This window comes from Sciurus vulgaris (genome assembly GCF_902686455.1).
Source record: "Sciurus vulgaris genome assembly, chromosome: 19".
In the NCBI taxonomy this organism is placed as follows: domain Eukaryota; kingdom Metazoa; phylum Chordata; class Mammalia; order Rodentia; family Sciuridae; genus Sciurus; species Sciurus vulgaris.
Window position 1 is genome coordinate 31884549 of NC_136480.1, and position 24459 is coordinate 31909007.

Consider the following 24459-nt stretch of genomic DNA (forward strand, 5'->3'; position numbering starts at 1 on the left):
TCTGAGGAAAAAGGAAAACTTAAGTTCAAAAGATGTGTATATTCTACACATTTGTGAAATAAAATGTAAAATTAAAAAAAATTAGATTATGTTTGAGGACTACATTTTTATTTTATTAAATAAATTTTGTATATTTCTCAGATGAGACACTTATACTGAGTTAGATGATTGCTTCCCAAATTGTAATGAGCACAAACATGGATTGGATGTGTTGCTAATGCATACATGGAGTCAGTAGTCTGGGACAGGATCTGGGTTTCTGAGTATGTAGCAAGCTCTCTGTTAATGCCAGTGGCACTGGTCTAAGAAAAACAGTGAGGTAGAACACTAAACAAGAGTTCATTCATGAATCTGAATTCAAATATTTTCAGCAGTTTGTGCATTTTGCTATAATAGCAAATAGCAACAACAATCCTTTTTGATCATTTCAAACATACACGTATAACTCCAAGAGTTTCTCATATCTTAATGCATACACCCAAAATAATCTATTGACAGTGGTAATACTTTTCTTTCCTTTTATTTATTTTTTGTAATCTTTGAGGACATGTTGTCAAACATCCAATGAATGCTTTCCTGGGTTTTTGCAAGTCTACCTGGCCTACAATTCATAAAAAGGAACAAAAATGCCAAAATAAAGTCTGAAATTAAAGAATTTTCAGAACAGTTATTGATAGTTATTATAACTGAGAAGAGTAATGCAAACATATTAAGAGTGCAATAAAAACAAATTGATTAAATTTTCATTTTAGGTCATATACAAAAAGAGCAACTTTTTAATGCACTAAAACTACAGAAAACCTTCATATAAATGAAAGTCAAAACATTCACTTGTTTAAAATTATAATTCAACTTGGGATTGATGCTTTGTTTTTTTTTTTATGACATTACTGAGATATAACATTGAAGAACAGAATATAAAGAGTTAAAATTTGTGAGTCTTTTATTTTCTTTGATATTTTTCACTTATCATCTATGAACTACATTTTTTAATATTAATGTACTGAGAAATAGGCTTTTTTAAAACTGTTTCTTCAATTGAAAATGCAAGGAGATTAGAATGTGTGTGCCTTTGAACTTGAGGTGGAATAAAATGAAGACATACAAAGCTATGGTTTCCTTCAAGGCTCCAATTACAAAGCCAATGTCTAATAAACAAACATGAGAGTATTTGTTCTCCAAAGCAAGTCACAAATATGGAGAAATTAAAAAAAAAGATTTCTGTATAAAACAAGGTGGTTTACATAGAATATTTTAAAACATTCTAAGGAGATACTTAATAAAGAGAAATCCATTATCATTATTGGGAAGAATCTGGCAGATAGATTTTGTATAAATTATCAATGCATGTAAAAGGACAGTATCATGATTTTGATATGAGTGGCCACAATGAAAAAACATGAAATAAAAAGTAGAGCAAAATGTCAATCTTCTGATAAAAGTTTTACTTGACATTTTATCTGTGCACGTGTTCCATGCTATAGAAGTGCTAAAGGGTAGTTGAATAGACACTTTAATATTCTAGACCATAAGTCTCTTCTTTTCCTGGTTTTCTTTAGTATAATGACCATCTTTCTATTATGAACTATGAGAAAGCAATTCTGGTTTAATGGAAGAGATGCCAAAAGATTCAAGATTAATGTCATCCATTATGAGCATGTAAAACTGAGGGAAAGATCACTGAATTGGGCTCAAAGAATTTTGCCCCCATGGGAGATATAAGGGTCAAGTCTACAGACATTGATGGGAAAGATGAAAAAAGATGGACTTTCAGAACATGGGTTTCCAGCTGGAATCTGTTCCTTGCTCCCTATGTCAACTTTTTCTCCCAGTCCTCTCAGGCTGATTCTCTAGGTTAATATGGTGCACATTATGCTTGTCATAGTAAAGGAAGTGGTGGGTTGAACCCAGTGGCAGTGCTGGAAATCTTCCCATGTCACACTTGGCCAGAGCTCGTCCAAGACAGATGGACAGAGGAAAGAGCTGCTGGCACCAAGTGAGGGCTTGGAACAGGGTGCTGGGAAGTTCAGAGGAGCTAGAGGCCCAGGCGACAGGACATGTCTGGAGGGCAAGAAACTCCTATGGTGATGACAGTCTGCAATGACACAAGGGACAGCAATCCAAATTTCATCATGCCTAAGCTAGTGCAAGCACAAAGACAAGGACATGCCTAACCCGTTACCCACGTGGGACTGACACCGCCCCATTAAGCACATTGTGGGCATTTTGGGAGAGTGGTGGACAGGTAGCCCAGTTTTGTTCAGGACAGCATGACAGAGAGGACCCATCTTGTTTCTCAGGTGAACTGGTTCATCTCCATCCCTCAAAGCCTTCAGACATGCACAGAGCTGCAGGTCATCTTTCTGGTTCAGGAATCTTTGGAAATCATTGGAATCTTTTGGAAATCTTTGGAAATCTTCATCTGAGACTGGGCACTTATGGCAGCGTGAGGTGACTTCCTTGACAAGGAAGTTCAGGAATCATGGATGGGGATTTTCAGGACTTCAGAACCCATGCCTGGTCTGATAGGAATCATGATTCAATGCTCCAAATTTGGGCTAATTTTCCAAATGAGGTAGTTCATTCCTGACTCCTCTAGGCAGGGAATACAAAAAATAGGCCTTGCTAAGACTCATGTGGATGAAAGGGGGCCAAGGAAAGACAGATTTGGGCTCTTGAATGCAATGGAGAGTGGTTCTCTTCTAATTAGTCTCTTTCAAAACTTTGTTACCATAGGCAATGAATGGAATCCTCTTTTAATGTACATTTTGTTAATTCTTGAAGTTGATGGAACATCCAGATGTAATGTAAAAAAACTAAGTATGGTTTATTTCCTTAGCAATATCTAATGGCTCTACAATAGGAAATGCAAATCTATTGTACTAATACTTTTAAATATCTAAAAGAAATATGTTCAACACTACAGGTCATGTATCCATACATGAATAATACTGAAGTGTTCACATTGCAGAGATGCTCCTATTATAAAGGGCTACAAATTAACTTCTGTAAAGGAAATAAACTGGTTTAAGACATGTTACCAAAAATATAAATAAATAAATAGTAGGGAAGGAAGTTTGCAAATTTAAAATACATGATATTTTGGAAGGCAAATGCAGCCCCAAACATGGAACACATTTGAAAGCCAGCTACTTCTGCTTTCTTGTCCTTCCCTGGTCTTCTTTCTCAGGAGTGATTACCTACAATTCAAATCTATCTCTTAATAATCTGCCTCTACATGCATCAGAACACATGGACCTTTCTAGAATTCCTTTTGTAGTCTCAAGACTAGTTGTAGCAGGAAGTCATGGAGCTCAGGTCACCCCTGTACCCCACCATATTGATACAGTTTGAATGAGAAACTGCCCACTGTGATGTGAGTAAAAACATTCAAATTCAGTGGGATTTTGCTTATGTACTTTTGTACTAGGTATTGAACTCTGGGAAAATTCAACCACTGACAGCTCTCATTATTTTGTTGTTTTTTTATTCTGACACTGGGTCTCACTAAATTGTGAAGGCTAATATCAAACTTTAATTCTCCTGCATTAGTCTCCTGAGTAGGTGGGATTACAGGTGTGCACGACCATGCCTGCCCAAACTAAATGTTTATCTGTACAAGAGGAGAAATATGTGTAGGTTGCTTACAATATATTCCTCAAGAGGAAAAGCACAAGTATTAACATTTTTCAGAAAATGTATATATAATTTTGTTGCTATCTCCATAGTAATAATTACTTAGTAGACTATGAATTTTATGTGAGCAATTCAGGATTTGCAAAGCACTATGTTATATATGATTGCTTTAGTCACTTGCTGCTGTGACTAAGGAGCTGACAATAAAATTGTAGAGAAAGAATAGTTTATTTAAGGGCTGATGGTTTCAGAGGTCTTAGTCCATAGAAGGATGGCTCCACTCCTCAGGAATTGAGGTGAGCCTGAACATCACAGTGGAAGAGTGTGGCAGAGGGAAACAGCTCACAGTGCAATCAGAAAGCAAAAAAAGAGAATCTCCACTCTCCAGATAAAAATATATACCCCAAAGTCATGTTCCAATTCCAATCTCCTCCAGCCACATCATATCCCTTCAATTACCACAGTTAATTCCTATCAGAACATTAAATACCTGAAGGAGTTAGGGCTCTCACAACCCAATCACTTCTCTGAACCTTTTTGCACTGTCTCAAAAGTGGGCTTTTGGGGTCACCTTACATACAAAACATAATAATAATTTACATTAAACTGCAATATCCAGAATAGGATATATGATTGACAGTCACAATACCTTAGGAGAGAAAATCTGATGTGGTAAAGCCATAACTCACCAACTTCCCAGACACACAAACTTGAGGAAATGTATTGATATTTATGCAGTCAAAATGGAGAAAATTTTTTTAAAAAATTTTCTGATAGATCTTACAAAGTTAAGCTCTGGAATCTGACTTAAAATTCCCTTCCAAACTGGAAAACATGTGATAAACTTGCTATCAGCATTCAGGAAAAAGAAAATGGTGAAGAAAAATTTGATTCATGTAATGTAAGGACAATAATTTTTTCTGAAATCCAACTCTATCCCTCTTCTTTGCATACATCTTGTAGTATTTTAAGCACTAATAACAAAATCCATTTTGCAATTATTAAAAATGGAACTTGAAATAAGTGAACAAATCTTGAAGTTACAAAGAAAGAAATGAACAGTATTGTTAGACCTACTCTTCAAGTCCACTCATTGTGACACCTGTGCTATTATGCAATACCTATTTTTACTTACTGAGGGACATTGTTTATTTTAAAGCACATGAACATGTATGAGTTTTCCTTATACTTTTTAAAATTTCCCTTCTTTCATATATCAAAGGAAAAAAATAAATTCTCTATTTTCCCTTCAATACCAGTGTCCAATTTATAGACTACCAAAAATCTCCACAAAAAGGAGGTAGTGAAAAAAATCTTTATATATTCATTTCCCAAAAGGTTACCTATGTAGACCAAAGGGATAATAGGAAATCCTTGTAAGCCATAGATAACAGGCTACTCTCCTGATAATTATCTCCCCTTTCCTCTGACTGTCATCTAAGAAGAGATGACCAGACACCAATAAGGCTCTACAAAACCAAGAGAAATCACCCTTGTGGGCATCAGTTTAATGCCCTGGCAGCTGTTATATTTATTGCTTGGAAAAAAAATGATGGTGGATGAGGACACTACTTTGTATTCTTTCAGTATTCGTTAACTTTTCATCTATGTGACCAAAATACCTGAGAAGAATAACTTAAGAGAATTTTTTCATTTTGAATTACACTTTCAAAGAATTCAGTCCATGATAGGCTGTCTCCAAGGCATAAACATGGAAGAAAGACATGGAGAAAATCTGCTCATGGAATCTAGGAAGCAGAGAGAGCAGGAAGATGTTGGAAAAAGATAAACCTGTGCAGTACACCTGCCACTGACCCTTTTTCTCTATGTACATTCTGTGTCCCAGGATGACAAGCAGATACTGACACATTTATCCAATGAAGATGAAGAACCTTTTTAATTCTATATTAGTCTAAAAGTCCCATCTCTGAGTCTTGCTGCACTGGTGACTAGGCTACCAACACATATTGGGGCCAGTCCAGTTTTATATAAGAACAGTTTCCAAATACATTCTGATAAGATGACTGTGCCTACAGAAGATCAAAGGAAGAGGAAGAGAAGTACAAAATCTTTTTGCAGCAGAGTCAGGAAATGATTATCTACTAAACTCCCATGTGATATTGTAATCACCTGAATATAAATATTTTTTAAACTACCATTCATTACTTGGAGAAAAATGGAAATATGTCGTGTCTGTTTCAGAGTTCATAAGAAAAATACTTGATAATCCTGGGAACTAGAGAGGGAAATGGACAATGGCAAATGTGGTAAGGGAATTCAAAATGTGAGAATTTATTACACCCATAAGCAAATAGAATGAGGAAAGAGTATCTTAGATTGGAGACCCTTCTTATATTGTGAAAGACTCACAGAAGTGATAACACCTGGGGAGAAAAAAGTGAGGTCCTGTGGGAACACAGCTTCTCCTACACAGGAAACACATGTCTATCTGGAGTCTTGCCTCATGACTTCTTTAGTCACTCTACAAAACTTCTGGAGATATATTGATGCCCAGTTATGGATGGCATTATGAGGAAACTGCAGATTAGGATCACAATTTATTAAGAGTTCACATTGAAGAATTTGCCTGGCCAATGTGTTGCTATTTCTGACAGTAAGGACTCACCTGTCCATCATGAAGACCAAATGTTTGCACAATGTGGACAACTATGGCTTTTTTTTGACATTTACCACATTAATATTATTCAATTTGGTCACAGAGTCTAAGGTGCAGAAAATCCTGTATTATTATTTTTGCTGAAAGAAAACACAAAAATATCAGAGCTTAAAGTAACAGAAGCATATTCTTTTATGAAAATTTATGTTTTCAGTGCTGTAGACTAATGTCAAAGTGTTAGCACACCCACACTGCCTTCACAGAGTCAGGGGAGAATCATTCAACCTTCTTGTTGCTACTAGCACTCCTTGACTTATGCTCATAAATGCTACTTTTCCCTTTGTGTTGATGTAGCCATGAAAACTTGAAGATACATAATCTACCCTTTCATAGATCATAGTAGTACCACAACATGTTACAACCCTCAAACTGCACAAGGTCTGGGCACCATAAAACCAGAGATGGAAGATCCTGCAATAAGCTTATCCAAGAAATTTGAATTCTAAGAGAGTGTATCACCCCAGTGGTCTCCTGTCTCAATCTTTTCACTCACTGAGAGAGCAGGCATACCCCCCACACCTGGCTATTATTTTTTTGTTTGTTTTACTTTTGAGTTGCTAAGAATTGAACCCAGAACTTCAGGCTGCAGCTATTTTAATGTTGGGTTTCCTTGCAGTAGTAGAATCTAGTCTAACCAGCATGATACTTGTATTTAATTTTGATTATAAGGCCACATTAACTTATTATGTGTTATTCATGAATAAAAGTTAAAAAATTACTTTCAATTTCCACTGAACTTTTTTTGCTCTCTTCTGTGTCCATGTATATGAGAGGTAGGACCCTGAGACCCTTTCATCTTAGAGTTTGTCACGCATTGGGATAGTGCTGCTGAAAACATTTTCACCGCATAATTTATTATATGTAATGCCAGAAGAGGAAAATCTATAGAAAGTGAGAGCAACTGATTTCCATGATATATACTATTAGGGGAACATGAACAAAGCACATGTTTTTTCAAATAATGAAAAAATTCATAAATTAATAAGTGATGGTTTCAAAAATCTGTGAATTTACAAGTTGAACTGTACAGCTTTAACTATTGAATTTTAAAGTAATTGAATTATGTCACAATGAAGCTGTTTAAGATGTTGCTATTCAGTCAAGTTCTGTGTGTAATATTTTAGATTCTGTGTTCCAAACTCAACTACGTAAAATATGACTTTCCTCATGCATGATGCAATCTAAATATGCATAAGTGGATATAAATGGAGGAAAATATCTGAAGCATATTTACTGGATGAATAAGGGTGGTTAATTTACAGTTATGGACTCAGATGACAATGGAACAAGGTGAAAATGAACTTGCTCTCAAGCTGTTGCCACTCCCTGTGCATAGATCCTAGTATGATCAGTGGACTGCTCTTCCTTAACCCTGCTTGCCCCTCTGGCCAAAATCTCCAGGCCTCAAGGACAGAGCAGTTGCAGTGTTTGGAAGCTATTGAAACAGAAAGTCCTTATTGTCCTGAGGAGTTTGATCACTGGAAGTACTTAGGCTCCTCTGTACATTGACTGGCCTGAACCTCTACAACTCCCCTTTTTTGTTTTGTATGACCTTTTGAATAGACATTAATTCTCTTTTGTTTAAGGAAGTTGGAGGGAGAAAGCAAGATAGATATTGGCAAAAACATGCACAATGCAATAAGGCAAGTATCAATTAAACATTCTTCAATGAACAGCTGTTTTATCCATAAAAAAATTGGTAACCATGAGGTTAATCAATCTAATAAATCCCAAACTCCATCATTTTGTTCCATCTTTTTTATAGTGTCTTTATATGATACAATTTCTTTTGAATGGGATTTCTATTATCAGTTAAATTAAAACAATACATATTATTAATTTCATGGCATCCCATATTATATGACAATAGGAAATAATCAACAGCAGCCCTATTATCAAGAATATTTTGATGAATACAAATTTTCAGAAGAATTAACAATTTCCATTGAGCAGGCCCATGTATTATATTGAGTGCAGGAAGCCAAAGATGGAATAGTTTTTGTACAGGGTCACCTCCAACAAGGATACAACACAATAGTAACCAGCATAGTTGTGCAATTTTGGGTAAACTTTCCAAACAGAGATGTAATCAAATTTTCTGGGGTACATTCTAAACCTACCTGTGTTAGCAATAATTGAGCAGATGTTGTTAAACTCTTTATATCCTCCCAAGCCACTAGATGATTCAAAGATCAGGGATATCTTGTGTCTCTTGTTCTTGTCAGAAGTTCCTTCTTTCAATCAGGTCCTCTTCATCTAGGATGAAATGGAATTTGGGAATCAAATTCTGAAGTCCTGATGCCAACTCATGATGATTGATGGGTCTCACACACGTGTCAGGAATCCAGACAGAACCTGTACAAATAAAAACAGCAGGGTGTCCCCTCACCCATGTATTGAAGTGTATAGGATCCTGCCATATCAGATCTGGAGGAACTCAATATTTTATATAAATCTTTCATAGTGGTACCTTAGGGGTAAAGTGTCTATCCAAGGAAGAGGACCAGCAATGAGTATGACCTTCATATTGTATATTAAGATCATTTATTGTGAACAAGGCAATATTGAAAGCATTATTAAAAAGAGCTAATCTGGTCCCCACTTTCTAATGCACATTTTAAACGTGTGATATGCATGTTCAACTAAAGCCTGTCGAGTAAGATTTTGGAGAATTCCATGGATTAGAATTATATCCCATTGATTATAGAACTGACAAAAAGCACTAGACATATAAGCAGGGGCATTGTCAGTTTTTCAATGATGAGGTTTGCCCATAGTGGGAATGCAAAGAAACAAGTGAGAGATACAGGCTGAGATCATCTCTGAATAATGTACATGGGCCCATACAAGGCCTAAGGATATATCTATGGTAATATGGAAGAAAGACTAGGTGTTTAAGGAAGGAAGATGAGTTCCATCCATCTTCCAAAGGGCATTAGAATGTAAACCTTGAGGGAAAACCTGTTTTCCCGAGTAGAGGAAGGAAAGGATGGACAAAGAGAGCAATTATTAATGATGAAACAGACCTGCTGAGAGGAAATAGAAAGGTCTTCATTAAAAAGTGAGCGTTTTGATGAAAAAAATTGTGTGATTCCATGGCATCTGAAAAGAGCATATAGTGATTTGATAGCAGTATCAGCATGAGTTTTTCCTTCAGTAAGCAGTCCAGGAATTTTAGTGTGACTATATATGTGAGCAAGAAATATTGGAGCCATATGATCCTATCAAAGAGATTAAGGAGTTATTATCAGGGATCCCAATGAGGTGACAAAATTACAGAGGAAATACGTGGAATCAGTTTGGCTACATACTGAGAGTCTGCAATGATGTTTAAGGTGTTGGGAAATATACAAAGAGCCAAAATAATTGCAGCTAATTCTGCTCACTGAGGAGAAGATTGAGGCAATGTGTAATAACCAGTCAATTATTTATCAGTGAATATAGATATCACACTCCAATGTTTTCCTCCATCAGTATAGACAAAAATTCCATTGGAAAGTGGAATGGAGCTTATAGAAGAAGGAGAATGAAAGACTTGACACAGTAAGAAAAGGCATTCATCCAGGGTTGCATGGAAAGCAATAGGAGGTAAAAATGTCAGTTAAGACAGTTTGATAATATGAAGAATATTCCAGGGTTATATACACGTTCATTAGGTTACATTAGTGCAGTTAACTTTCTGCATGTGCACATCTGATAATGTGCTTGCTACTCATAGTTCACTAGTACCAAAAGTTTTTCTAATAAGATAATGTCTCCAGCCCTCAAGGACAGAGAAGTTGAAGAGCATTTCTAAGCTATTTAAAAGAAGATCTTTATTTTGCTGAGAACTTTGCCCATTCTTCTGTTCTTTGACTGCCCTGAACCTGTACAGACAAAGGCCTTATTGTCTTTTAAAATCTATCAGAGAACTTTTGAAAATTGGCCTCTGAACAAAGTAGAGTGTTAAAAAACACCTTTACACTTGGATAAAATAGTTCTGATCAAAAAATATATTAACCTAGGTGTGCCAGATTAAAATCATTATATATGAATGTATTTGTGTGTGTGTGTATGTGTGAAAGAGTATATACAAATTAAAAAGAATCATAGATAAAAATACGGCATGGCTATAACAGGTGCATGTTAATCCTAAGATGTGGCCTGACACCTGGCCCAGCTTCCCACAGATGATTGCTGAGTTCATTGTATCTTCTGTGGACTTCAGGAGTCAAACATCCTCTGTGTTGGCTAGGGTGTGTGACCATTTAGCCTCAGGATATTTTTGCTAAACCTGTTTCTAGAATTTCTCAGCATTTTCTTTCCTGTGTGGAAATTCCACTCTTTCTGCAAAGCAGCTTTCTCTAATTTTTGTCCCATTTCCTCATTTAATGTACTCAATGTATTTTTCTCAGAATCTTTGCCCAATATTGAATATTAATTGCAATACCATTTTTATCCACTTCAGGGAGAAACAGTATTCCCACCGAGTAGCTGAGCTATAAGAAATACTGCTTCACTTTTCACCCACCATCTTTCATCCCATTTTTTTGGGAGAAATCCTAGTTCTTGTCCAGCAGCAGTGAATGTCTCAAGTGTGTAAACTTGAAGGGAGGAGCAATCTGCTTCAGCCACCTATGAAAGTACACAACTTCCCCAAATTGACTCAGTGTTACCAAAGGAACCTGTATAGGAACCTGGTAACACCCCATGGCACATTGTGATTGGGAAAGAAATCTATGAAATGTATAGCTGTTCCTGCAATAAACAAGTTTACAAGTTGCTCACCACAAGCTTACTTCCATCCAAGTCCTGGAGTGTGGTTCTTGACTCTGTGCTGCTTACCCTGCCTATGAGCCACTCTGGCAGAAGAGAAGCTGCACCTTTTACCTTGTTTGGTACCAGGGATTGAACCTAAAGGTGTTTAAACACTGAGACACATCTGAAGTACTTTTATTTTTTATTCATCAACAGGATCTCTCTAAGTTTCTTAGGGCCTCACCAAGTTGCTGAGTGTGGTCTCAAACTCAGAATCCTCCTGTCTCAGCTTCCTGAGCTTCTGGCATTAAATACATGTGCCAGCATGCTTGCCCATTAACTGGACTATATTTTAGGACCACTTCAGTTCAATTTCTCCTCAAGCCTGAGTGTAGTGAAATCACTTTGGGACACATTTTCCTCAGTGTTGAAGGAATTAATAATCATAATACTGGGAGATGAATAATCACTCTTGTGTGATGAAAAGATGGATGAACATCTTTGTGGACATAAGGAACTTGTTTCCTTCCTAAGAACTGTTCTTCATGTTTCTCTACTAAAAAGTGTTAAAATATAAAAAAAATAATGTATTTGACCTACTGGAAGAAAAGGGCCACCAAAAGCTCAAAGGAAAATTCAGTAAAAATTAGGTTGATTGGTTCTGCATCACTATCAGTACGAAGGCATCTGTGTTCTTTGGGTGAGTACTCATTCTGCAGAGGGAAAGGCTGAGGCTGTGAAAATTCTTGAGAATATTCTGCTTGTTTCAGATACATTTTTTTTAGATCAGAGTCACATGGACAGAAAATGAGGATATAATACAGTGTTTCCAAGAGCCTATTCACCAGTTTTCTCTATTGTTTACATCTTGCATGTCTGTAACATTTATTACAATTATTGATATATCATTATTAATTTGTAATTCTATAAATATTGCCAAAGTCATACTGAGTAGCCATCTTCATAGTGACTTACAGTTTACATTCACCACACCAAGATTCCCCGTCTTCAGATGTTCAGTCTTCCCATTTTCCCTGAATCTCCAGCAACTTTTAATGTTTTCATGGCTTATTAATTCACATTTTTTCCTGTATTCAGAGATGTGGCATTTTAGATCCCTAGCAAAATGTTTGTGTGCTTACATGTTTATTAGTCACTTTCCTTTTATTGCTGAACTTCATCCTGTCCCTCTTCCCCGAGAGCTGAGGCCAGAACCCAAAAAGGCAATGCCATGGTGATGGGCTGCCCACTATTCCTATGCTGTACTTCATTGTGAATATATCTATTCACAGATTGGTGGACACCTCATTGCTAACCAGCAGATTCTGGTTCCTACCTACATCCCATGAGATCTCTCTCGGTGATTGGAACTCCAATAGTTCTCTAATGCCCAAGCCACCAAGACACGACCGTGTATCCCAGAATCCCCTGAGCAACCTAGCCAACAATTTTAACAACAAACTGCCATGCACTGCCTATTTGATCTGAACAGACACCTTGAGATTTTTCTTACCAAGCCATGACAATAAACAGAACAGGAATTTAGAATTTTCCCTCTGTAAAAATGACCATTTATCATAATTGCTGTTATTTTCCATTTTAATTTTCATTTGTTCCCTTTAGATATACATGACAGTAGGATATATTTTGACATATCATACATACATGGACTATAACTCTCCATTCTTGTGGTTGTACATGTTTTGAAGTTTCACTGGGCATGTATTCATATAAAATATAGGAAGTTGTTTCCCATTCATTCTATTGTCTTTTTGTTTTCCACTCCCCTCCTTTCCCTTCATTTTCCTTTGTCTAATCCAATGAACTTATATCTCCCTACCCTCATTAGTTACTTTAAAAAGTGCTACTCTTCCTAGTGACTTGACAAAGTCAACAAGTCCAGAGGTGAACTTTCTCCTCATAGCATAAATAACCCATGGTACCTCAAAAGCAACAGAGATCAGGGAGCTCAAAGTAAAAGAGTAAAGCATCATACCTGAGGTGAATCCACCCAAGACTCCAGGGTTCTGCAAAGAATACAAAGAAAGAGGGGTGGGAGGGGTGGGGAGAATGAAAAAATAGCAGAATGAATCAAACAACACTACTCTATGTAAATTTATGATTACACAAATGGTATGCCTTCATGACATGTACAGAGAAACAACATGTATCCCATTTGTTAATAATAAAAAAAAATACAAAGGACACATCAAAAGGGGGTATTAGTGCCTTCTTATGTTCCTCCAGGATGTCCAGTGTTGCTAGAAGTTTTTCTTCAGTCTCTTCCTGTAATTGCTAGAACTCTCTGATGTTTCCTCATAGTTTTTTTTTTTCCCCACTCATTGAACTCAAGGACTTGAGGTGAAATTTTACATTATCCTCAACAAGTGATGTCACCAAGAAAGGAAGCAGACAGGGATCAGAGGTCATTTTAGCTTAACACAAATTAATGACTTTTATTATATATGAACCAAGATTTTCAATCAAAGTTGGGTGTGTGTGTTTTAGATAGCGTTTGGTACATTTTCTGGGATTCAAGTGATTCTCTCACCATAGCCTCCTGAGAAACTAAATGTATAGGTGTGTGCCATTATGCCTGACTAACCAGAGCCACGTTTAACAAGTGACTCAATACTAAATAAGTCCTTTTAGCAATTTTGTGTCTGTATAACAAATAACAGAGATAAACAAGTTACAGATAAGCAAAGGTTTCTTTTGGTTGGCAGCTTTGGAGGTTTCAGTTTATCAATGGTTGATCATGTTGTTTTGGGGTGATGGGAGTGCACGATGGAACAAAATTTCAGAGAGTAACAGAGATAAAAGTGTGGGACTCTAATGATCCTACTAGAGTATGCTCCCAATGATGTACTGGACTTCATCTGTCCCCTTCTCTCTGTTTTTCTTTCTATGGTAATCAAGATAGAATCCAGGTCCTTGAACATGCTAGGCAAGCACTCTACCACTGAGTCACATCCTCAGGCCCTAGGTCTCACCACTTACAAGCTCCCCCACGTCCCAAAAGCTCCATTTTAGAAAGCAAACCTTGACCATATGGATGTATGGGGCTGATGTAGATCCAAACTATCAATGACTTCTTTATACCTTTAGCCAAGGACAACAAAGAGGGGAAAAAACACCCAAACTCTAGACCACTTCCATGGGTGAGCCAAAAAAGCTCTATGTATATTGAGAAGTTACAGGATATAAATTGAGTAATACCTCCAAACTGTAGGAGCATATTTGATAGTTTTCAGTACAAAGTATATGCAACAAAATCATGTGAAAAGGAAAGCACAGATTACTTCAAATATACAATGAATATGAACTATTACCATTTACAGTTTGCATTAAAAATTTAAAAATAAATTCTGAAGTATTTTTTCAACAAGAAAAAACATTTGTGATAAACATCTTTTCAGCTTTTATGTAAGTTCATGAAATTTTATGTAAGTTCACTATTTGGCTGTAGTGCAGAATCAGCTTCTAGGTGGCAGAATAAACCACCACCTGTGGCCACTGGGTGGTGTCATCCTGTGGGACTAGGTGTCTGTGGAACTGACTTCATGCTTTTGTTTGCTGCTTGTAATGGTAATAAACTGTCAGAATCCATTTAGGCTTGTCGTATCCTCCACAGCAGTGGGAAAGCTGCATTTGTGAAATTTATGGCCTTATCAATGAACATATGGCATCTTGGGGACTGCTTGATGGTGACTTGTAGATAATGGCAGATAATTGTGAATAATCATGGGTGATTTTATTTGTAACAGCAATTGCATGCACCTGGAGTGTTACTTAGTAATATCTCAAATACATTTCTATACCCCTTGGTAATCAGATAGAGGTTTTTTTTTTTTTTTTTTTTTTTTTTATGACAGAAGCTAGAATTGCTTTGACAATTTTACCCTAGTGCTATGTCAATTATCTTACACTTTATAATGATAACGTGTTTCAGTAGACTTGTAATCTTCTTATTGCCTCTAATGTTTGACAGTACCTGTCTTGCCGTAGGCAGAAAGGAATTCCCCACTGGAAAAGAGGAAATTTTTCCATTTTCACACTATAATAAATAAGCATCATCTGGTTAAAACAAAAAAAACCAACTTTTTGATCACACCTCTCATTTTCCAAGGTAATGACCCTGGGGTTTTAATTGGGTACCCATGAAAACAAATGAATTGATGGCCTCACATGTATCCAACTGCGTAGGACCTATCATAAAGTGTACTAAGAACATTCTTTAATGATTTTTGATTGTAAATACATTTAGATGATATACTTGTGAGGTGTATCTACTGAAAAAATATCAGAGTAATGGCACCCATAAACAACTCATGTAGCTCTCAGTAAAATTTTAGTTCTAAATACATTGGTCGACAGAACAAAATATGGAGATTGAACTGGAAAATCTAGTTCCAGAATGAAAGGTAGGGAGTGAAAAGAGAGGGGGAAAAAGACAGAAGGGGGAAAGGAAATCAGGAAAAAAAGAAATTATTCATGACTAATAGGATTTCTATAACTGGGCATGAGACATGTTAAAGAGGCTTCCTTCATGAGTGAGACAGATTTCTGTGCATTTAGATGATTGCAACTTTCCTCAAAAACTTTGGGTCCAGGGCTGGGGAGATAGTTCAGCTGGTAGAGTGCTTACCTCACAAGCACAAGGCCCTGAATACCATCCCCAGTACCACAAACAAAACAAAACAATACAAAACAAAACAAAACAAAAATTGGGGGTCCTCAGTTAATCTCTATTTTAGTTCATTCCTCCACTTCTCTCATGCAAGTCAACCTTGAATTTGCAGATCTGTTTTCATTATTGAACACAAATCCACCAAGGATGTTTTATGGGCCATAACTCTTCATGGAAGTATTTTCTGCAGTTTCTGTAGATTGTAGCTTAGCCATGAGTAGGTGCTGTAAGAACCATGGATGCCATCCCCCCCAGGACTCTCATTTCCACTTTACTACCTGAAAAATGGAACATCTTTGCTGTTAACTTTGAGTAGCCCTGGTTGTGTCCACCTATGTTAAAGACCCACAGGAGCTGAGCTGGCCAGAACTGATTCACAGGCACTGATTCCTGTCTCTGGTTGATAGTGTCAGTCACCACCAAAATTCAGAAATGGATAAAAGACAGGGAGAAGGGTCATATTTTTAGAAAAATAGAGAAAAAAGGTGGGACTACCCCAAAAGCCAAATACTAGTAACACTTAATATCAACAAATGTTTATAGTATCAGACGCAATTATTTCTTTTAATGTGTTCCTCAGTTACATAAATTGTCCTGCTGAATTACCACAAATTTTGTGAGATATCTACATTATTTTTATTTTATTGTTCACATGGTATAATTGAGATGGATATTTTCTGTGTGTGTATGTGTGTATCCGGAATTTAACCCAGGGATGCTTAATATCTTTCAGCCAGTTTTTAAAATGTATTCAGGGATAGGGTTTGGTTAAGTTGCTTAGGACCTCTCTAAGTTGCTGAGACTGGCTTGGACTCACAATCCTCCTGCCTCAGCCTCAAAAGCCACTGGGATTAGAGGCATGTACCATCACACCCTTCTCTGAAATACTTTTGTTTTTTGCCTCTTTAGAGTATCTTTTTATAGTATCCTCTATTTAGTTATACATGGTAGAAGAATGAATTTTGATACATTTGACACAAATGGAGTACAAATATTCATTTCTCTGGTTGTATATGATGTAGAGTCATACCATTTATGTAATCATACATGTACGTAGGGTAATGTTGTCTCATTCCAACATCTTTCCTTTCCACTGCCCCTCTTCTCCCCCCATGTCCCCGTACACAATCCAGTATTCCTTCATTCTTCCCTTGACCTACCCCATTATGCATCAGCAGTCACTTATTAGAGAAAAAAATTGGGCTTTGCTTTCTGGGATTGGCCTATTTCACTTAGCATGATATTCTCCAACTCCATCCAATTACAAATAAATGCCAGAATTTTATTCTTCTTTATGGCTGATTAATATTCCATTGTGTATATATATACCACAGTTTCTTTTTTTTTTTTTTTCATTTTTTTTATTGTAAACAAATGGGATACATGTTGTTTCTTTTTCCATTCATCTCAGTTGGTTCCATAGCTTACCAATTGGAAATTGAACTGGTATAAACACTAATGTGGCTGCATCTCTGAAGTGTGCTGATTTTAAGTCCATTGGGTATAGGCCAAGAAGTGGGAAACAAGGGTAAAATTGTGCTTTCCTTCCACATTTTCTGAGGAACCTCCATACTGCTTTCCAGAGTGGTTGCACTAATTTGCAATCCCACCAGAAATGTATGAGTATACCTTTTTCCCCACCTCCCCACCAACACTTATTTTTGCTTGTATTCTTGATAATAGCCATTCTAATTAGAGAGAGATAAATTCCCAAGGGTAGGTAGTTTTGATTTGCATTTCTCTAATTACTGGATAAGTTGAATATTTATTTCATGTTCATTGATCACTTGTATATCTTCTTCTGTTAAGTTTTTGCTCAGTTCCTTACCCATTTATTGATTGGGTTATGTATAATTTTGGTGTTAAGATTTTTGAGTTCTTTATAGATCTGGAGATTAGTGCTCTATCTGAAGTGTGTGTGGTGAAGATTTTCTCCCACTGTGTAGGCTCTCTCTTCACACCATTGTTTCCTTTGCTGAGAAAACAATTTTTAGTTTTGAATCCATCACATTGACTCTGGTTTTTGTTTGTTGCACTTTGGGAGCATTGTTAAGGAGTACTGGTGCTAAACTAACATGATGAAGATTGGAGCCTACTTTTTCTTCCATTTGGTGCAGGGTTTCTGGTCTAATTCCTCAGTCCTTCATCCACTTTGAGTTTTGTGCAGGGTGAGAGTAGTTGAATTTTAAGTTGCTGCATATTAGTTTACATCTTTCCCAGCACAAATTGTTGAAAAGTCTACCTATTCTCCACTGCATGTTTTTGGCGCTTTTGTCTAGTATGAGATAACTGTATTTATGTGAGTTTGTCTCTGTGTTCTCTCTTCTGTACCATGGTCTACCTGCTTATTTTGGTGCCCAAACCATGTAATTTTTATTACTCTTGGAATTTTAATAGAAATTGCTTTGAATCTGCATAGAACTTTTGGCAGCATAGCCATTTTGACAATATAAATTCTGCCTATCCAAGAACATGGTAGATCTTACCATCTTCAAATGTTTCCTTTAATTTCTTTCTTTAGAGTTTCATAGTTCTCATTGTAAATATCCTTCATCTCTTTTGTTAGATTGAATCCCATGTAGTTTTTTTTTTTTTTTTTGTGGCTATTATGAATGGGGTAGTTTTTCTAATTTCTCCTTCAGTAGATTCATGGCTTATGAATAGAAATGAATAAACTTATGATTTTTTATTTTATATTCTGCTACTTTTCTGAATTCATTTATGAGTTCTAGAAGTTTTGTGATGGAATTTTTTGGATCTCTAGATATAGAATTTTGTCATTGGCAAACAGTAATTGTTTGAGTTCTTCTTTTCCTATTCATATAACTTTAATTTCTTTGCAGAGTTTCAAAGGTGATGTTGAATACAAGTAGTTAAAGAATAAAGTGTTTTTCTCCCCAGTGTTTTGAGTGAATGCTTTCAATTGTTCTACATTTAGAATACTAAAGTACATATATTTGGTATGTATACTTTATTTTCTGTCATATATAATGCCTCTAGGATATAGATAATGATTGTCTCTATTCTATACATAAGTCAACCAGTTTACCATCAGAGACTGTTCACATTCACACTTGTACTAAATGAAAGATCATACCTGTAAATTCAAACAAGTGTCGTTAGAATGCGCATTTATCAACATTTGCTCAGTTACTATATAAAGATACTTGCTCTGGTAATAAAGATGAATGAAGACAGCTCTGAAGTCACACATCTATGGTTTGTCTACTTCATTCACACTCATTGATTGGGAAGAGTATTAGTCAGGGATCTCTGCAGAAACAGAATCAACAGAAAGTATGAGTGTAGAAAGGGATTGGCTTACATGCTGAATGGTCCACAATGGCTGTCTGCTTGTTGGAGAGCTGGAAGAACCTGTAGCTGTGCAGTCCAAGTAGTGGAAGTCACAGAACATGAGGGAGAAACAGTGCTACCTAGCCCGAGACCACGGCTTCTAGAAACTACCTGGAGAACCACTGACAGAGTCCACTTTGGAAGAGTGAATAATCAAGTGTCCAGTATGCTCAGATAACTGAAGCAGCAATCCACAACTCATTTAAGAAGAGTCATACTTGCATCTGTATCTACTTCCTTTTACTTCCAACTTTTATTTCATTGAAACTGCCATCCTATTGGGTGGTTCTGCCCATGCTACAAGAGCATCTCCACTTCAGTTAACTATCCCACATTCCAATCATTCTTAAAAATGCCCTCATGGACACACCCAAATCCTCTTAATCATCTGCATCTTTTAATCTAATCAAGTTGACAATTCAAATTAACCATTTCAGAAAGGCTGGAATTGTTTACAGTTATGCAATCCTCCCATTTGAATTTACCAAAAATTGTAGAGCATTGAATATGTATCTGACCCTTCAAAGATGATAAAAATTAAAATCAAATAAGATTCAGCCTCTGAAAATATTTTCTATGATACATGGTAAATTTTGTGTGCCAGGGAGTAAACCTAGTGATGCTTAACTTCTGAGTCACATTTCCAGCCCTATTTATATTTCATTTTGAGACAGGGTCTCAGTAAGTTTCTTGGGTCCCTCACTAAGTTGCTAATGCTGGACTTGAATTTGTGATATTCCTGTCTCAGTCTACATATAATTTTTAAGGTACATGAAACCTGATGCAATATGGCAGACCAGAAATGGAGAAAAAAATCCATTCATTATTGAGTAAAAAGAGGCGATGCCTTTTGGAGGGTGTCAGAAGAAATGAACCAAGAGTGATCCACATGCATCCTCAATTCTTTGTGAATGCTGAGACTGATGGATGTGTCCAGAGCTGTGATAAAGAATGTTTTCTTGCTTTTCTCCTCACTTACCATTTGATTCCTTGACCAATAAGATACCATTATTAAGATATGCATTTTTCTCTGATGTTCTCCTTCAGATCTCAGGCAACACCATTCTTCTTCTCTTCCACACCTTCACATTCCTTCTATAGCACAGGCTCAAGTCTACACACAGATATGACCATTGGCCTCATGGCTACATTTCACATAGAGATGCTGCTCATTATAAAACTCATAGCTAGAGATGTTCTTTTGTCTCAGGATTTTGGGGATGACATCAAATGTAAATCACTAATCTACTTGCACAGGTTGTTGAGGGGATTCTCCATTTTTTGCCACCTGTCAGCAATTGTACCCCAGATGATCGACCTCAGCCCCAGAAGCTCCTTCTTGACAAACCTCAAACATAAGTCCACATCAGAGAACAAGTACCTTCTTTTCTTGTGGGTCTTCTACATGTCAGTCAGTGCTCAATTCTTAATCTCTGCTGTTAAAAACTCCATGGTCAATATGCATGGTCTTATATTTATTACTGAATATGCACAATTTTACCCATAAGTTATTTTCTTCAGCATTTATTTTCTACATTGGGAATATTCAGTGATGTGTCTTTTGTGGGGCTCATGGGCCTCTCGAGTGGGTACACAGTGACTCTCTTTTGCAAATGTGAGAGGTAGTCCCAGCACCTTCACAGTTCCATCCTGTTTTTTAACTTCATCCCCAAAACAAAGAGCCACACAGTCCATTCTGTTGTTCTTGGGTTTCTTTATGTTCTTCTACAGTTTGGACTGCATCATCTCTTCTTCAATACTATGCAAAACAATGATCCAGCCCATCCTTCTAGCCCCATCATGGTGGTTAGCAGCTTTCCACAATTGGATTGGTTCTTTGTTGTTAATCACTACTGAGAAGTGATTTATAATTTTTTGAAATCCTTATAGCATATACTTCCTTCTGAAAGAGTATACTAAATGTTTTATTATTAAAGTTAAAGATGTATGAGTTCTGTTAATAAGCCACTGAACAGTTTTGTAATCATGACATAGTCTGCATATATTCTAGGTTAAATGAATACATGGTTTTATAATTTTTAGATAAATTGTTTACTTTGCCCATGTGGATTGTAAAGATATAATAGATAATTGCATCACTTACCTCTGAGTTGACACAAAATTCTAATTTTCTGCTTGATATTAGGAAAGGATAAATGGGAGGTGGGTCTAAATTTCATGACTAAATTTAGCCCATAATGATATATATAATAAAATGCCAAAAACACACAATGGAGAAAAGATAGCCTGTTCAACAAATGGTGCTGGAAAATCTGGAAATCCATATGCAGTAAAATGAAATTAAACCTCTACTTCTCATCCTGCACAAAATTCAACTCAAAATGGATCAAAGACATAGGAATTAGACCAGAGACCCTACACCTAATAGAAGACAAAGTTGGACCAAATCTTTATCATGTTGGCTTAGGATCAGACTTCCTCAATAGGACTCCCAAAGCACAAGAAATCAAAGCAAGAATCAATAAATGGGAAGCACTCAAACTAAAAAGCTTTTTCTCAGCAAAGGATACAATGAAAAATGTAAAGAGAGAGCCTACAGAGTGGGAGAAAATCTTTTCCACATGCACTTTAGATAGAGCACTTATCTCCAAAATTTATAAAGAACTTAGAAAACTTTGCAACAAAAATACAAAGAACCCAATCAATAAATGGGCCAAGGAACTGGACAGATACGTTAAAGAAGACACACAGGCAATTAATAAACATATGGAAATGTGCTCAACATCTCTAGTAATTAGAGAAATGCAAATTAAAACAACTCTAAGATTTCATCTTATTCCAATTAGAATGGATTTTATGAAGAACACAAATAACAGATGTTGGCCTGGATGTGGGAAAAAAGGCACACTTTTACATTGCTGGTGGAGTTGCAAATTGGTGCAGCCACTCTGGGAAGCAGTATGGAGAATCCAAAGAAAACTTGGAATGAACCCACCTTTTTACTGTGTCATCCCACTCCTCAGTTCATACCCAAAGGACCTAAAATCAGCAAACTACACTAAAACAGCCACATCAATGTTTATAACAGCTGAGTTCACAATAGCTAGATTTTGGAACCAACCTAGATGCCCTTCAACAGATGAATGGATAAAGAAACTCTGGTATATAAACACATTGGAACACTATTGAGCCATAAAGAAGAATAATATTATGGCATTTGCAAACAAATGGATGGAATTGGAGAATATCATACTAAGTGAAATAGGCCAAGCCCAAAAATAAGAGGTTAAATGTTTTCCCTCATAAGTGAAGGATGATATATAATGGGAGTGGGGGTGAGAAATGAGTGAATAATGGGGAAACTTTAGAATATGTGGAAAAAATGAGAAGGAGGGGGTATAAAAATGGTGGAATGAGGCTAACATCATTACCCTATGTACATGTAGATTACATGAATGGTATGAATCTACATAGTGTACAACTATAGAACTGAAATTATGTACCACAATTGTGTACAATGAATCAAAATGCAGTCTATGAAAAATTAAAAGCTAAATTAAAAAATTAAAAAAGAGAGAAAAAGAAAAAAAGAACTCAATGTGGGTAGGAACAACTAAAATGAATAGATAGACTTCTAAAAATGTACAGCACCTTTCATAAGTTAATAGTCTCATTAGTCTCTTTTTTACCTAATTAAATATGTTAACATTCATCACTATAAGTTAATATATGGTCCATTAACTGTACTTCTATGTGCTCAATAGAAAAAAAAATTGAATTCAGGGATTGAAACAACTATTTGTATTCCTATTCTTATAGTTGCATCATTTAGAGTAGCTGGTGTTAAAAACAACACAGTGTCCCGAGTAGATAAATCTATAATCAAAGTCTGGCCTGGAATTATTTGGCTTTCAATAGGGAGGAAATTATGGCATATGGTTTATCACAGATGAAACTTCAAGACCCTGTGTCAAGTTAAATGTATTACAAAAGCAAAAATATTGTAATATTTCACATGTAGAAAGTAGAGTTAGATTCTTTTAATTTATAGGTTCAGAAAACAGTGGCATGTTTTAGAGACTCAGAAAGAAGAGCAATGGAAAATTCTGGTTTGAATGATATAGATTTTGAAAGAAAAAAGTACTGGGGATGGCTGGTAGTTGTACTTGTACAATAATAAGAATGCAGTTAATTTCACTAAAATTTAAAATGATTACTCTTACATCATGTATACTTTCTGTAATAAACATACGAATAAAAAAATGACATTGGATGTACCTCAGTGGTAAAGCTTCCCAGTAGTGAATCTTTTAAATGTGAAAAAGAACTTAAGCATGATACATAATCAAATGCTTGGGAATAAACTTAACAAGGGAAGTGGGAGACATTAACACTGAAAATCTTACAAAGTTGAGAGAAATTAAATCAGTTCAAAATAGTTGGAAAGACATCCTATGTTTATGGATTGAGAGAAACAATATTGTTAAAATGTCCATACTATTCAAAGCAATAAACTGAAGGAGGCCATGAGGACTTCTATAGGACAAAAAAGAAGGCATCAAATTCCCTCGGTATTACATACATGTAGTAATTAGACCATTGTGATTCTGGAATAAGAGTAAACAGACAAATGAAACAGAAAGGAAAACCCAGAAAGAAGTCCATACATACACAATCACTCTTTCACTCTTTTATTTTACCCAAAAATACATCCATACATACACCATCACCCTTTCATTATAGATGACAAAACTCTGTAATGGGAATGGTGAGCCTTTTACACCTTTTATGATCTACTCAACAAATGTTGCTTGTGAAACTTCATATCCACATACAGAAGAAATTAAAACTTTATCTTACATCATACTAAACAAGAAATCAAAACAAATTAAAGATTGACATGTGCTACCTGAATCTACAATACTCCTATAATAATATGTGGGATACATTTATCAATCTCAAACCATCTTCTCACACCTAAGGTGTTAGATGTACTACTTACTCTGGTTTTATAATTACACAATGTATAAATGTATCAAAATATCATATTGCATACTATAAATAGGTGCTGCTATTATGGGTCAATCCAAAATATGTTTTCAATTTTTATTCTAATTAGTTATGCATGAGAGCAGCACACATTTATGTATTTTGATAAATCATAAGAAATGGAGTATAATTTCTCATTTTCTCAGAGGTAATGTCTGTTTCATTCTACTATTGTTTTTACCCCCATACCCCTTCCCCTCTTACAGTCACCTGTACCTAATCTAAAGAAACTGTTTTTCCCTAGCACACCCCCTTATTGTGAATTACCATTCACATATTCAAGCAAACACTCAACCTTTGGTATTTGGGTTTGACTCATTATGCTTAGCCTGATATTTTTCAATCCCATCTATTT

The 24459-nt window shown here is 36.0% G+C and overlaps 1 protein-coding gene across 1 annotated transcript in view; it reads right to left on the bottom strand.

Moving 5' to 3' along the window:
* Positions 1 to 8613: 8613 nt before the first annotated feature.
* The window catches only part of LOC306650415 (putative zinc finger protein 56), a 43821-nt gene continuing 27975 nt past the window's right edge, over positions 8614 to 24459 (bottom strand). The window contains exon 4 of the mRNA XM_079122462.1: positions 8614 to 8668. Coding sequence (XP_078978588.1) covers positions 8639 to 8668 — 30 coding nt within the window. The 3' untranslated portion in view covers positions 8614 to 8638. The remainder of the gene's footprint in view (positions 8669 to 24459) is intronic.